The sequence below is a fragment of the Pseudophryne corroboree genome, chromosome 6 (assembly GCF_028390025.1).
Source record: "Pseudophryne corroboree isolate aPseCor3 chromosome 6, aPseCor3.hap2, whole genome shotgun sequence".
NCBI classification, from domain to species: Eukaryota; Metazoa; Chordata; class Amphibia; order Anura; family Myobatrachidae; genus Pseudophryne; species Pseudophryne corroboree.
This window is the reverse complement of record NC_086449.1, coordinates 677,502,980-677,518,267: the sequence shown is the minus strand read 5'-3', so window position 1 is coordinate 677,518,267 and position 15,288 is coordinate 677,502,980. Positions and strand designations below refer to the sequence as shown.

Genomic DNA, 15,288 nt, shown 5'->3' with positions numbered 1-15,288 from the left:
AATTTAAAGCACCCCCTCCTCTCAGATTCTTCAAGCTTACCAGCTTCACCTGTAGCAAGAGTTACCTTGCAGGACGCCATTCAAAAACTACTACAGACAAAGGTTATTGTTCCAGTACCACCTCTGTTACACCACAGGGGATATTATTCAAGTCTGTTTGTGGTACCGAAACCGGACGGTTCTGTGCGGCCGATCTTGATCCTCAAATCTCTGAACCCGTATCTTCGGGTGTCCATGTTCAAGATGGAATCTCTAAGGGCGGTGGTCTCTGGTCTGGAAGAAGGGGAATTCCTAGTATACCTGGATATCAAGATGCCTATCTACACATCCCGATATGGCCCCCTCATCAGGCTTATCAGATCCAGTTTCAGGCCTTAAGCTAGGTACACACTATACAATTATCTGGCAGATAATCTGCTAGCTGGTTGTAATGAAAATCTGGTAATGGATGAGAGCAAATCACAATCTATCATTTGTTCCCAAACACTGCAAAACTGTCAAAAACAGTCGTTCATCCATGTTGGTTAAATTTGTGTTGAACAAACCTGTTCATACAAATTGGTTAATTTTCCAGTGTTTGGGAACAAATGATAGATTGTAATTTGCTCTCAACCATTACCAGATTTTCATTCCAACCAAAATTTTGCACGGCTACGATCAGGCCTGAATTAGGCCCATAGTTCCCTACTTGGACGATCTCCTGATAAAGGCGGTGTCCAGGGAGAGTCTGCTGAACAGCATCAACTTGGTTACTCGCCTTCTTACGGATCATGGTTGGATCCTAAATTTCCAGAAATCTCACCTGGAACCATCAAAAAGGATTCAGTTCCTGGGAATGATACTGGATATGGTGTCTTAGAAGGTTTTCCTCCACCTTGAACAGGGCATTGACAATCCAGGCTATGGTCCACTCGGTGCTCAGACCCCGCAGGGTTTCTGTTCACATTTGCATTCGCCAACTGGTAAAGTTGGTGGCCTCCTACGAAGCAATCCAGTACGACAGGTTCCATGCCCGTCTGTTCCAGCTGGATCTGCTAGACAAGTAGTCAGGGTCTCAGCTGCACATGCACCAGAATATAGCTCTGTCGCCAAGAGCACGGATCTCCCTGTTATGGTGGCTATAAGTCTCTCACCTTGTGAAGAGTCTGAGTTTCAGTACCCAGTCTTGGACTCTGCTCCCCCCCCCCCCCCCGGGGGGGGGGGGGGCTGGGTAGCAGTGACCCAAGGAGCTCAGTTCCAGAGAAAGTGGTCGAGTCAGGAATCTTCGCTCCCGATAAATGTTCTGGAATTCAGTTCACTTTACAATGCTCTTCTGCAGGCCTCCTAGCTTCTACAAAATCAGGCAATACAAGTACAGTCGGACAACGCCATTGCTGTGGTGTACATAAACCATCAGGGAGGAACAAGAAGAAGGGCCGCAATGTGAGAGGTGTCATGGATACTCCTCTGGGCGGAAGCCAACGCAAGGGCCGTCTCAGCCATATTCATCTAAGGTGTGGACAACTGGGAAGCGGACTTCCTCAGCAGGCACGACCTCCATCCGGGGTAATGGGGCCTTCACCCTCAGGTGTTTCAGCAACTAGTTCACCGGGGTGGCTGTCCACAGATAGACCTGATGGCTCCTCGTATCAACAAGAAGCTGCATCGTTACTGTTACGCAGGCTGCAGCGGTGCACGATCTGACGTCACCGTGGACTTAACAGTTCATATACCTGTTTCCTCCAATACCGCTCATTCCCAGAGACTCAAAAGCGAAAACGTTCTGGCAATTCTAATTGCCCGGATTGGCCTCGACGGCCTGGTATGCGGACCTCCTGACCATGGGGGTAATTGAAACTTGATCGTAGATGTGCCCTACGATCACTTTCACAGACATGTGGGGAGGATGCCCAGCACAGGGCTAGTCCGCCCCGAATGTCTTGCCCTGCCCCCTTCCCCCCCCCCCCACAGGTACAAATGCTTTTGTACCTGAAGAGTAGCTCCCTACCAGTGGTCGCTTTCCCGCTCGCATCGGCTGCGGGTGATGTCACGCAGCCGCTGCGGCCTGCCCCCCTACACAGTCCGGGCATGCCTGCATTTCCCAGACCGCTCCCCCAAAACAGTGGCCCAAAGCCGCCAGCCTGCCCCCTCCCGCCCAGCGAACGCCTCTGCCTGTCAATCATTCCTGTGCATGTGCAATTCAGACCTGATTGCCCGGTGTGCGAAAACGCACATCAGCAATCAGGTCTGAATTAGCCCCCATGTCTCTAGAGGAGCCCTGGCCTCTACCACTTCTCAAGGATCTCTTCAACAAGGCCCATTCGTCTGTCCAGACATACTGTGGCTTCGTTTGACGGCTTGGAGGTTGAAAGGGAGATTCTAGCTAGGAAAGGGCTTCCCTCGAGGGTTATCACGACTATGGTCCAAGACGGAAGGGGAAGGTGGTCACGTCTAAGCATTACCACTGAATCTGGAAGAAATATGTTTCGTGGTGTGAGGGTAGAAAATATTCTACGGTGAATTTTCAACTTGTCCGTTTTCTGCTCTTCCTGCAAGCAGGCGTCGATATGGGCCTAAGGTTGGGCTCTCTAAAGGTTCAGATTTCGTCCCTCTCCATATTCTTCCAGAAGCAATTGGCTGTAATTCTGTAAGTGCAGACATTCCTGAAGGGGTGTCCTTCGCATTCAACCACCCTTTGTTCCTCCCACGGCTCCGTGTGTTCTCAATGTGGTCTTGACTTTTCTCCAATGGAATTGAAATATCTTACTTAGAAGACTGTCAAGTTACTGGCTTTGGCCTCTGCGAGGTGCGTGTCAGAATTGGGAGCCTTATCCAGTAAGAGCCCTTATTTGATTTTTCACGAGGATTGGGTGGAGCTCAGGACTCGCCCACAGTTTTTGCTGAAAGTAGTATTGGCTTTTCACATTAATCAAATGATAGTGGTTCCGGTACTGTCTGACACATCGGTTGCTCCAAAGTCCTTGTACGTGGTTCGGGCTTTGAGGATTGAGGACAGCTCGTCACAGGAAGTCTGACTCACTTTTTATCCTTTATGACGCTATCAAATTTGGATGTCCTGCTTCTAAACAGTATATTGCTCGATGGCTCAGATTGACCATTCAGCAGGCCTACTCTTGTGCGGCATTGCCACTGCCGGGTTCTATTCAGGCCCACTCCACTAGGATGGTGGGTTCTTCCCGGGTGGTTGCCCATGGTGTCTCGGCCTTACAGTTGTGCCGAGCAGCTACTTGGTCGGGTTCGTAAAGTTCTATAAGTTCGATACCTTGGCCGGTGAAGACCTTCAGTTTGGTCAGGCAGTTTTTGCAGGGGTTCCAGCACTCTCCCACCCGTTCTGGGAGCTTTGGGACTTCCCCATGGTACTAATCCATCCCAGTTTCCCTTATGACATTAGAGAAAATAGGAATTTAATACCTACTGGTAATTCCTTTTCTCATACTTCCTAGAGGATGCTGGGGACTCCAAAAGGACCATGAGGTATAGACGGGATCCACAGGAGATATGGGCACTTGAAGACTTTGAATGGGTGTGAACTGGCTCCTCCCTCTATGCCCCTCCTCCAGACTCCAGTTAGATTCTGTGCCCAGAGAGACTGGTCACACACTGAGGAGCTCTACTGAGTTTCTCGGAAAATACTTTGTTAGGTTTATTATTTTCTGGGAGCACTGCTGGCAACAGGCTCCCTGCATCATGGAACTGAGGGGAGAGAAGCAGACCTACTTCTGTGAGTTCAAGGGCTCTGCTTCTTAGGCTACTGGACACCATTAGCTCCAAAGGGTCTGATCACTTGGTTCGCCTAGCTGCTCGTTCCCGGAGCCACGCCGTCACCTCCCTCACAGAGCCAGAAGAAAGAAGCCGGGTGAGTAAAAGAAGAACAGAAGACTTCAGTGACGGCAGAAGACTTCAGTTTTTCTGAGGTACCACGCAGCGCGACCGATGCGCGCCTTTGCTCCCACACACGAGAGGCACTACAAGGGTGCAGGACGCAGGGGGGGGCGCCCTGGGCTGCAATATACCTCATATATTAGCCTGGCAAAGAGGTATACAGTGCATAGGCACTGTATACATACCCCCGCCAGTATAAAAATTTGAAAAAGTAGCGGGACTGAAGCACGCCGATAAGGGGGCGTTGCTTAGCCCTCTCTGCTCTATCCAGTTTTCTCCTCACAGAGACGCTGGCCCTGCCAAAACACTGATGAACAGCTCACAGTGTAAAATGGGGGGGGGGGGGGGGAGGGGCACAGTTGTTTAGTGCAATATATGTAAAAAAAATAAAGCACTGTATATAATGAGCGTGTGGTAAATGAGCTGGTAAACGTTTTCTGTGTTTTCCCTGTCAGATACTGGGATGTACCCCTTAAAGTCTACCTTCTTGCCCTATGTTCCCTCACAACGGTTGGTGACGCATTGTTGTAGGATGCAGTCATTTCGACCGAATAGATAAGGATTCCCGTTTATTTGCAGGCAAAGGAAGGTAAAAAAAGGTAAGAGGTCAGCTGCCTTTTCAGGTTCACAGGAGCAGAAATCATCCGTTGTTTTCTGCCGCGTCCACTGCAGGACGTTGGGTCTACTTGCGGGGGCCCACACCGGTGGGACCACCTCTAAAACGCTTCAGTCAATCCTGGAAAGGACATGGACCAGTGAGTTAAGGATAGAGTCCCTAGGGGGACATACGGGAGTTCCAGGCGTTCCCCTCACCGATTTTTTCAAATCGACCTTACTGATCCTCCTCACGACAGGTTGGTAGTATGTGACATAATACAAGAGTTGTGTCAGGATCAGGTAATTGTCCTGCTGTTCCGGTCATAAAAATAAAAAAAAAGAGAAGAAGCTGTTATTCAAGCTTTTTCGTGCTCCCGAGGCCGGATGGCTCGGTCAGGCAAATCCCAATATTCCTACTTAAACTCCATGAGGGAATCTCTCATGGCAGGGTTCTCCACTCTGAGAGAAGAGTAAGGAGGTCTAATTACGGTTTCTTCCGCATTAAGCTTACCTGAGGTTTGCGATTCAGGATTGTATTTACCATTTCACCAGGGTGATGGCGGTATGATGGGTTTCCTTAGATAGTAAGGAGTCATAATTATTCTGTACTGGATCTCTCTCCGAATTACGGAGAGATCAAGAAGCCAAATGGTGCAAAACGTTGTTTTCTCCTTGACAGTTCTTTAACAACAGGACTTGCCAGAATCCCTGTTGGTCCCAATGACGCGGTGATCGGCTTGGGTAATATTATTAGAGGCAGTACTGAGGAGAGTTTATTTGCTTCTAAAAAAAAAAAAAAGGGGGGGGGGAGCTATGAGAATTCAGAGTCTGGCAGACCTGCAACGGTGTCAATCCGTCAATACATTCAGTTGCTGAAAAAGATGGTTGGGGCCTACGAGGCCATTCAGGGGGCAGGTTGCAGGCCTGACTGTTTAGTGGGACCTGTTGGACAAGTGGTCAGGTTCCCACCTGGGATAATCATGGTTTCAAGACCAGTATCTCGCTCCTGTGGTAGCAGCACAATTCTCAGCGAGGACAAGTGTCATGTTAGGATACTTGTCGCCTCATTAACGGTCTAGAGTTAAGGGCCGTTTATAACAGTTTTCTACAGACAAAGGGGGTAATTCCAAGTTGATCGCAGCAGGAATTTTGTTAGCAGTTGGGCAAAACCATGTGCACTGCAGGGGAGGCAGATATAACATGTGCAGAAAGAGTTAGATTTGGGTGGGTTATTTTGTTTCTGTGCAGGGTAAATACTGGCTGCTTTATTTTTACACTGCAAATTAGATTGCAGATTGAACACACCACACCCAAATCTAACTCTCTCTGCACATGTTAAATCTGCCTCCCCTGCAGTGCACATGGTTTTGCCCAACTGCTAACAAAATTCCTGCTGCGATCAACTTGGAATTGTCCCCAAAAACCGGAGAAGAAATGGCAGAATCCAGAAAGATTTTCCGCTGGTCGACGAAAACATTTATGCGCTCTATCAGCGATGTTCGTTCCAAGAGTGGACAACTGGTAAGCAGACTTCCTCGGCAGACACGCACTCCGTTCAGGAGGGTTGAGTCTTCATGAAGCGGTTTTCACAGAAGTGACAAGTCTTTGGAGAATTCCGCAAATAGACAAGATGGCGTCTCGCATCGACAAGAGATATTGTTCCAGGTTGAGGGTTCCTCAAGCGTAAGCGGTGGATGCCCTAGTGACACCGTGGGTGTTTCGGTCGATCTATGCGTTCCCTCCACTTCCACTCTTTGCAAAGATGTTAAAGATTATAAGAAGAACAAAGGTTCAGGTGATCCTCTTTGTTCCAGACTGGTCAAGGAGGGCTGGTATCCGGATCTTCAGCAATTACTCATAGGAGATCCCTGACCTCTTCCTCTGCGAGAGGATCTGTTATAGCAGGGGCCGTGTGTGTTCCAAGATTTTCCGCGGTTTCCATTGACGACTTGGAGATTGAACGTCGGATCCCAGCCCGAAAGGGTATTCCCAGTGAAGTCATCCCTACTCTTTTTCAGTCAGAAAAGAAGTAACGTCAAAACATTACCACCATATTTGGAGAAAATGTTGTGTCTTGGTGTGAATCCAAGAAGGTTCCTACGGAAGAATTCCAGTTGGATCGTTTTCTCCATTATTTTCTTACAAGATCGTGTGGATGCGATCTTAGGTTGGGCTCGATTAAGGTTCAGATTTCAGCCTTATCGGTTTTCTTCCAAAAACAATTGGCCTCCTTTCCAGAGTTTCAAACTTTCATAAAAGGAGTCTTTCACATCCATCCTCCCTTTGTGCCTCTGTGGTGCCATGGGATCTTTACGTGGTGTTGCAGTTCTTGCAATTTCTTTGGTTGAACTTTTCAGTATGGATGAGTTGAAATTCCTCACTAGGAAAGTGGTCATGCGGTTGACCTTGGCATCCGCACGGCGGGTGTCTGAGTTGGCGGCTTGGTCTCACAAGAGCCCTGTTTAATCTTCTATGAAGATAGAGCGAAGTTGAGAACTCAGCAGCAGTTTCTGCCAAAAGTGGGTTCATTGGTTTCACTTAAACTAACCTCTTGGGGTGCCGGTGGCTACTAACGCCTGGGCGACATCGAAGTATCTCGATGTGGTCTGAATTTTGAAATTTTGTGTTGCCAGATTGGCTCAGATCAGGAAAACGGAGGATCTGTTTATCCTTTATGCTCCCAACAAGATTGGGGTTCCTGCTTCCAAGCAGACTATTGCACGCTGGATCTGTAATGCGATTAAGCTTGCTCGTTTTATGGCTGGATTGCCGTTACCGAAATTGGTGAAGGCCCATTCTACCAGGAAAGTGGGCTCATCCTGGGCGGCTGCCCGAGGGGTCTCGGTTTAATAGCCTTGCAGAGCAGCTGCTTAGTCGGGTTCAAACAATTTTGCAAATATTCTTCAAGTTTGATACCCTGGCTGATGAGGACCTCTTGTTTGGGCAATCAGTGCTGCAGAGTCATCCGCACTCTCCCGCCCGTTCTAGAGCTTTGGTATAAATCCCATGGTCATTTTGGAGTCCCCAGCATCCTCTAGGACGTATGAGAAAATAGGATTTTAATACCTACCGGTAAATCCTTTTCTCTTAGTCCGTAGAGGATGCTGGGTGCCCGTCCCATGGCGTACTGTATCTGCAGTTATTGGTTATGGTTACACTCATGTTGTGTTTCTTTTCAGTCTGTTGCTGATGTTATTCATGCCATGGCATGCGGTATGCTATTGTTGGTTGTGTTTACACACAGGTTGTTTTACATTTTCGGTCAGCATATTGCTGTATATTTTTCATGCCGTCTGCTGGTGTTCTACTGAATGCCACGTTCTGCGGCATGTTTGAGGTGTGAGCTGGTATGACGCTCACCGTGTTTAAACAATAAATTCTTTCCACGAAATGTCCGTCTCCCTGGGCACAGTCTGTAACTGGAGTCTGGAGGAGGGGCATAAAGGGAGAAGCCAGTTCACACCCATTCAAAGTCTTAAAGTGCCCAATTCTCCTGCGGATCCCGTCTATACCCCATGGTCCTTTTGGAGTCCCCAGCATCCTCTACGGGCTAAGAGAAAAGGATTTACGGGCAGGTATTAAAATCCTATTTTCTTGTAGTCCGTAGGGGATATTGGGCGCCCGCCTCAGTGCTTCGTGTTTCCTGCTTACCTGGTTGTAAGTTCTTGGTTGGGTCTGCTGTTGCAGTCCCTATTACTGTTTGAGTTAGCGTTGCTATTCTTTTGGTTTGGTTAGCTTGGCTTCCTTTGTTCTGGTTAGCCCGGCTTCCTTTGTTCTGGTTAGCTCGGCTATCCTTTCCTGTTGTTGTGTGTTGGCTCGTTACCTCACTGCTGTTGTTATATGTTTTCCTTTTCTCAAAGTATGTCTGTCACCTCGGGTACAGTTTTCCTAGACTGAGTCTGGTAGAGGGGCATAGAGAGGAGGAGCCAGCAAACACTGACAATTTCTTAAAGTGCCAGGCTCCAATGGACCCGATCTATACCCCAGGGTACTAATCCATTCCAGTATCCCCTACGGACTACGAGAAAAAGAATTACCAGTAGGTATTAATTTACTATTTTCTTCCCGATACTTGACATCTCTTTGATTATACTTTATTGTTATTTTTTCTAGTAAACCTTTCAAAATTGTAAATACTACTTTTTTTCTTTTTCTTGTGGCCCACACAAGACTTAAACCTTGATTATTCGGCCCAGGTGTGATTTTGAGTTGGACATGCCTGTTCTAGTGATACCCTCTCTGCAAGTTGTATTAATGTATTTATTTCTCACTGCTCTGTTGCACTTGTTGCATCAGTGGCTTTCACAGTCTAGCATAGTCTTTAAAGCCACTTTTGTATTTTCTTGTAGGTGTTTCGCACTGATTTAATAACTGCTATGAAAATCCCAGATTCTCACCAGTTTGGTCCAGATGACTTTTACATACTGGCTGATCCTTGGAGGCAGGAATGGGAGAAAGGAGTACAAGTGCCAGCAGGCTTAGAAGCAATACCTCAGTCAGAGGTCAGGTGGGTGAAAGTCTCTTTAAAATAATAAGAATTCATAGATTGGTGAGAGGCACCAAATAACTGATTAGCAGAAATGATCTACGGCCTGTTATGAAATGCTTGTCAGGTTTTACATTGATGTTGTGAGCCTGAACATTATATTGGCAATTACTAAATATTGTGAAAAGCTTATATAATATCTTTTTTTGTTCTGTTTCTTAAATTAAAAAAATAAGCTGTATTTTTTTTGCTTAAGATTTTTATTTGTTGCCTCACTCTAACAGTTGTAGAGATATATCAGAGGTATTACATATAAGCTTGGAGGCATCTCAGAAAGGTTTCATGGGTCACAAGTATTAGTAGGACCATAGAGAGGCGTCCTTTCTCCTGTCACCAGACACTAGAACAAGCATTCAGGAAACAGTATGGTGGAGTTCAAGGTGTAAATAGAAATCAAAAGCTTAATTTTTGTTTGATTTTATAATAAAGATTTTTTTGAAAACCATACTCTTAAGGCCGATACACACTTGCCGATAAAATGAGCAACATCGCTCAATTTCCCCATTCCTGAGCGACATAGCTCATTTTGTCGGCCAGTGTGTATGCCGCCAGTGATGAACGATGCGTGGCCCCGCGGGTCGACAACGATCGTCGCTGTCAGCAGTGCATGCAAGTTCAATCTGGATGGTCATATCGCTCAGTGTGTACGGGTGGATGCCGACCGCCCGGCTTAGCAGGGGAAACACTAGATGACGTTGTTCATAGAGCAATGTCGTTTATTGTGTATGGACCTTTAGTGTCTATAACAGAAGACACTATCTCCAACAAAACGGTTATGTGTAGTTGGATAGACACAATTTAGGTCGACAGTCATTAGGTCGACCATGGAAGGTCGACAGGGACAATAGGTCGACATGAGCATTAGGTCGAAAGGTCGACATGAGGTTTTTGACTGGTTTTGGTTTTGTTTTCTCTGTAAAGTGACGGGGAACTCAAATTAGTGCACTGTGTCCCCTCGCATGGCGAGCGAACTTCGGGCAAGGTGCCTCGCTTCGCTCGGCACAGATTACCGTTCCAATCATAGTCCACTTGGATCGTTAATTATGAAAAAATCCCAAAAATAAAAAAATAAAAACTGGGGAAATACTAATGTCGACCTTTTCATATGTCGACCTAGTACATGTCGACCAAACGGCCATGTCGACCTAATGCATGTCGACCTAGTGGCATTGTCAAGCTTTAGTGGTCGACCTAATGAGTGTCGACTTGACCGTAACCCAACAAAACACACCATGAACATGCTTTTTTCCGATCAAAGGCTAATTTGTAGTCATTGCTGGATAAACGCTTAATAACTGTAAGCTTGTAGTAGCAGCAGCCACCAAGAATAATCTCCCCCAAAGTAGAACCTGGACAGTTTATATTTCATACCTCCCAGCTGTCCCGTTTTTAGCAGGACTTTCCCACCCGCAGTTCGCAGCATCCCGCAGGTGGAAAAGTTTGTTGGGGGCGCCGTCACTGCTGTTCTGCATAGAAGAGCAGAGCAGCGGGTTAAGAGATGCCGTGCACAATGGCATGTGTTCATACTGTAGGGAGAGCCTGGAGGCAGCCCAGCATCTCCGAGATTACTGGGCCCATGGGGTGCCACAAGACTATGCCCCCTTCCCATGAGGCTTCATCCCTTTATCAGGCACACATAGTATCCCGGTTCCATGGACGGCAATGTTGGGATGTATGTATTTCAAAACTGTTGCTAATGAATTATGCAGTTTATTACTTCTAAAACTATACTTCACTGTTTATACAGCCTGCTGTGCTGGCGCCTTCATTGGTGGTTTTATAGCATAACTGGGAATTTTACTTGTACACGATGTGCAATGGGCTTAATTGCTGTAATTTTACTTGCTTGTTGAATGTTAGTTTTATTTATTTATATATATATATATATATATATATATTGGGGTACTAAAGAATAGTGTAAGCCAGTGGTTCCCAGTCTGGGTGCGCTTGCAGGGTTACCACGGTCCAGGTGGACCAGGATCACATCAAATTATTTATGGTCCATCTGACAAATGAGTGGTGGTGGCTGACAATCTTAAAATCTTAAAATATGTGCAACACTGTCCACCACTACATAACTGAACCTAAAGCTGGGTACACACTTAACGATGTGTACCCAGCCCGACATCTCCGCCAACAGGACACGGCATGCGGCAAGTGCTTACACAGTGCCGAAGGGGGGTTTTGCTAGCGACCTGTGGGAGCACACACTTCATGGGAACACACTGAATGATGTACCCGATATGATCCTCTGCTACATGGGATCGGGTGACATATATAGTAGTGTGTACCCAGCTTAAGCACGATGAGTAAACATACTTTACGTAATTCAATAATTTTTGTTGAGTTTCTCAACAAGAAACCTTTGACCTAGGAGTGCCATGAAAAAACTTTTGATACTTTAGAGTGCAGTGATTCAAGAAAGTTTGTGAAACTGGTGTAAGCAATTTCCCGAAAGATTTGCTCTTATCCTTGGTATCTAGTCGACCATGGCTGTTATTTGATCACCCTATTATCCTTATTATCTTATATTCATAGAGCGCTGAAATATTGCACAGTGAGTTAGAAGATCACGACACAAACAAATTAATAAACAAAAAAGCCCAAATGAGCTTACAATCTAAAATTTACCGGACACAAAGTACAGAAAAGAAGACTCTTGTGTGGGTGCACTCTTATTTGTTTGGTAAATACCATGGAATAATTGTAAGGGGAATAAAATTTAACTTTTATTAGAACATTAAAATCGATTTGTATCCAATAGACAAATTCCAGATTTAAACTTTAACCATGAGGCAAACTTGAAAAAAATTAAGGTCAATCTCTATATAGAGTGGTATACAGGGATGTAGACACAATCAGTACTATATCTATTTCACCCTGACCAATTGCAGAAAATTCTGTATTAATGAAACCCTAGTGCGTGAATCAGCATTTGAAACAATCTTGGCAGCCATAAAGCTGAAATATAAATATAGGTTCATATCATCAAATGGCTAAGAGTAGCCAGTCAGAAGTGGGGTGATGGAAGAAAAGTGGTGATTCTGCTGTTCAGTTTGAATCCCGCAAGCATCGTTTTTTCCCCCTCTAATCTAAAAATTACCCTTAACTCTATACAGTAGAGAGGTCCTGATTCAGCCCCAGATGCAGTCCCAATTCCGTCACTATTGACAGGGCTGCACATGCACCAAAGCCGCAGTGCACTTGTGTCGTGGTTGTGCCTTTTTGCCGCAGCCTGATTGCCAGGCTGCAGGCATTTGGGGGTGGTGACAAAGCTCAGAGGTCTAATATTGCGGTCGCTATGTTGAGCCAATGCTGTGTCTTCTGATGCAGTCAGCGGATCATAGATACCGGCAATGGGTGTCTGTTTACACAAGAGGCCTCCTGTGGCATTTGCATTTTTCCGCACTGCCTCTGTGTACATGATGCAGCGGCCGTGACATGAATAAGGCCCAGACACTAGGCAGGAATCTTCACAAAAATCCATGTAAAATCTATCTTTAAATATACAGTGCATCCGGAAAGTATTCACAGCGCTTCACTTTTTCCACATTTTGTTATGTTACAGCCTTATTCCAAAGTGGAATAAATTCATTTTTTCCCTCAAAATTTTACTCCCAATACCCCATAATGACGAGATGAAAAAAGTTTTTTATTTGTGATTTTTTCAAATTTATTAAAAAATAAAAAAAATAAGAAATCACATGTACATAAGTATTCACAGCCTTTGTCATGAAACTAAAAATTAAGCTCAGGTGCATCCTGTTTCCACTGATCATACTTGAGATGTTCCTACAGATTAATTGGAGTCCACCTGTGGTAAATTCAATTGATTGGACATGATTTGGAAAGGCACACACCTGTCTATATAAGGTCCCACACTTGACAGTGCATGTCTGAGCACAAACCAAGCATGAAGTCAAAGGAATTGTCTGTAGACCTCCGAGACAGGATTGTCTTGAGGGACAAATCTGGGGAAGGGAGCAGAAAACTGTCTGCTGCGTTGAAGGTCCCAATGAGCACAGTGGCCTCCATCATCTGTAAATGGAAGAAGTCCCGAACCACCAGGACTTTTCCTAGAGCTTCTAAACTGAGCGATTGGGGGAGAAGGACTAGTCAGGGAGGTGACCAAGAACCCGATGGTCACTCTGACAGAGCTACAGCATTCCTCTGTGGAGAGAGGAGAACCTTCCAGAAGGACAACCATCTCTTCAGCAATGCACCAAACAGGCCTGTAGGGTAGGGAGGGCCAGACGGAAGCCACTCCTTAGAAAAAACACATGGCAGCCCGCCTGGAGTTTACCAAAATGCAACTGAAGGACTCTCAGACCATGAGAAACAAAATTTTCTGGTCTGATGAGACAAAGATTGAACTCTTTGGCGTTAATGCCAGACCTCATGTTTGGCGGAACCAGGCACTGCTCATCACCAGGCCAATACCATCCCTACAGTGAAGCATGGTGGTGGCTGCATCATGCTGTGGGGATGTTTATCAGTGGCAGGAACTGGGAGACTAGTCAGGATAGAGGGAAAGATGAATTCAGCAATGTACAGAGACATCCTGGATGAAAACCTGCTCCAGGGCGCTCTTGACCTCAGACTGGGGCGAAGGTTCATGTTTCAGCAGGACAACGACTCTAAGCACACAGCCAACATATGAAGGGAGTGGCTTCAGGACAACTCTGTGAATGTCCTTGAGTGGCCCAGCCAGAGCCCAGATTGGAATCCAGTTGAACATCTCTGGAGAGAATGAAAATGGCTGTGCATCGGCGCTTCCCACCCAACCTAATGGAGTTTGAGAGGTGCTGCAAAGAGGAATGGGCGAAACTGCCCAAAGATACTGTAGGTGTGCAAAGCTTGTGGCGTCATATTCAAAAAGACTTGAGGCCGTAATTTCTGCCAAAAGTGTATCAACAAAGTATTGAGCAAAGGCTGTGAATACTTATGTATATGTGATTTCTTAGATTTTTATTTATAGTAAATTTGCAAAATTCTCAAAAAACTTTTTTCACATTGTCATTATGGGGTATTGTTTGGAGAATTTTGAGGGGAAAAAATGAATTTATTCCATTTCGGAATAAGGCTGTGACATAACAAAATGTGGAAAAATTAAGCGCTGTGAATACTTTCCAGATGCACTGTACAGATGTAGCCACACTAGTCGTGGCTCCATCTGTGCCTTGGCGTGCCTAACGCCAAGAGCGTCTCAGTCCGTGGGTGTGCGCGCGCCCGTGACGGAGACGGGCCCCATTCATTAGAAAGGGAGAGCACCTCCGCCCGGGTTGCCCCCGTGTCGGAGACGCGCCCCATTCACTAGAATGGGAGAGCGTCTCTGTGCACTCCCGGCGGGGCTAGGCGGACAGATTGCTTAATCACGCCGGGAGCGCACGCCTGCTCCAGTGCGGCTCCATCTGTATGTTCAACTTTGCATAAAATTGTAAACAGTATGTAAAATGAAAGGCAATGTTATTGATGTCAGTTTACAGTATATACCATTAAATCTGAGGACTTGTGATTTGAATGCTATATTTAAGTTCCATGTTAAGTTTTATGTATATATTGAGATGCTTACAGTTTGAGACAACAATAAGCTTCTGTCTAGATAATTCTTTCGGAAATTCCCCCACAGTCTGAAGAGTCATCATGGTAAAATGATCATGTGATTAACTGGTTGTCCGTTAATATCTCCCAGCAACAATGGTAACAATACCACTTACACTGCAATACAGAAACAAAGAGATCTCTGCTCGTTTACTAATGAATATAAACAGAACTATTACAGTACATAAAAATACATTTATAATGAGTAGTAGTTGTACATGTTTTAGGGCAACAAGTCAGTGGTTATTTAACGATCATACAAATAGCGGTACAAAGTCATATACTATTTGTGAGAAATTAGTTTACTTCAATCTTTAGTAAGAGAATGCATTTCACAGAAAGTAGCAACCAGCTATGCAGTCACTATGGTTGTGTAATTACTGCTCAGTCTTTAACGTTTTTGTTAGTAGTCTTGAAACTAGTGAGGCCAATCCAGGGATCGGGATTGGCGGGATCCCGGGATTTGGGCCCAAAAATGCCGGGATTTGAATCCCGGGATTGGAGCCTCCAATCCCGCGATTCACGGGATTACATTGCGCATGTGCGGGAGGGTGGGGGTAAGTGATACTACTTACCAATATTAGGCGGGCGGCAGCCATGGACATGCTGAACGCGGTGGCACTTCAAATGTAGCGCCGGCCGCCAGCCAATCAGACCTGGTG

General features: G+C 45.8%; 1 protein-coding gene across 14 annotated transcripts in view; it reads left to right on the top strand.

Annotated features, from left to right (window-relative positions):
- JADE2 (jade family PHD finger 2) overlaps positions 1 to 15,288 on the top strand; it is a 1,261,323-nt gene that overhangs the window by 498,565 nt on the left and 747,470 nt on the right. For 10 of the 14 annotated variants that reach the window (XM_063928274.1, XM_063928276.1, XM_063928273.1 and 7 more), the window contains one exon: positions 8,829 to 8,986. The exons of the other annotated variants lie outside the window; for them this stretch is intronic. In XM_063928274.1, coding sequence (XP_063784344.1) covers positions 8,829 to 8,986 — 158 coding nt within the window. The remainder of the gene's footprint in view (positions 1 to 8,828; positions 8,987 to 15,288) is intronic. 14 annotated transcript variants of the gene reach the window in all.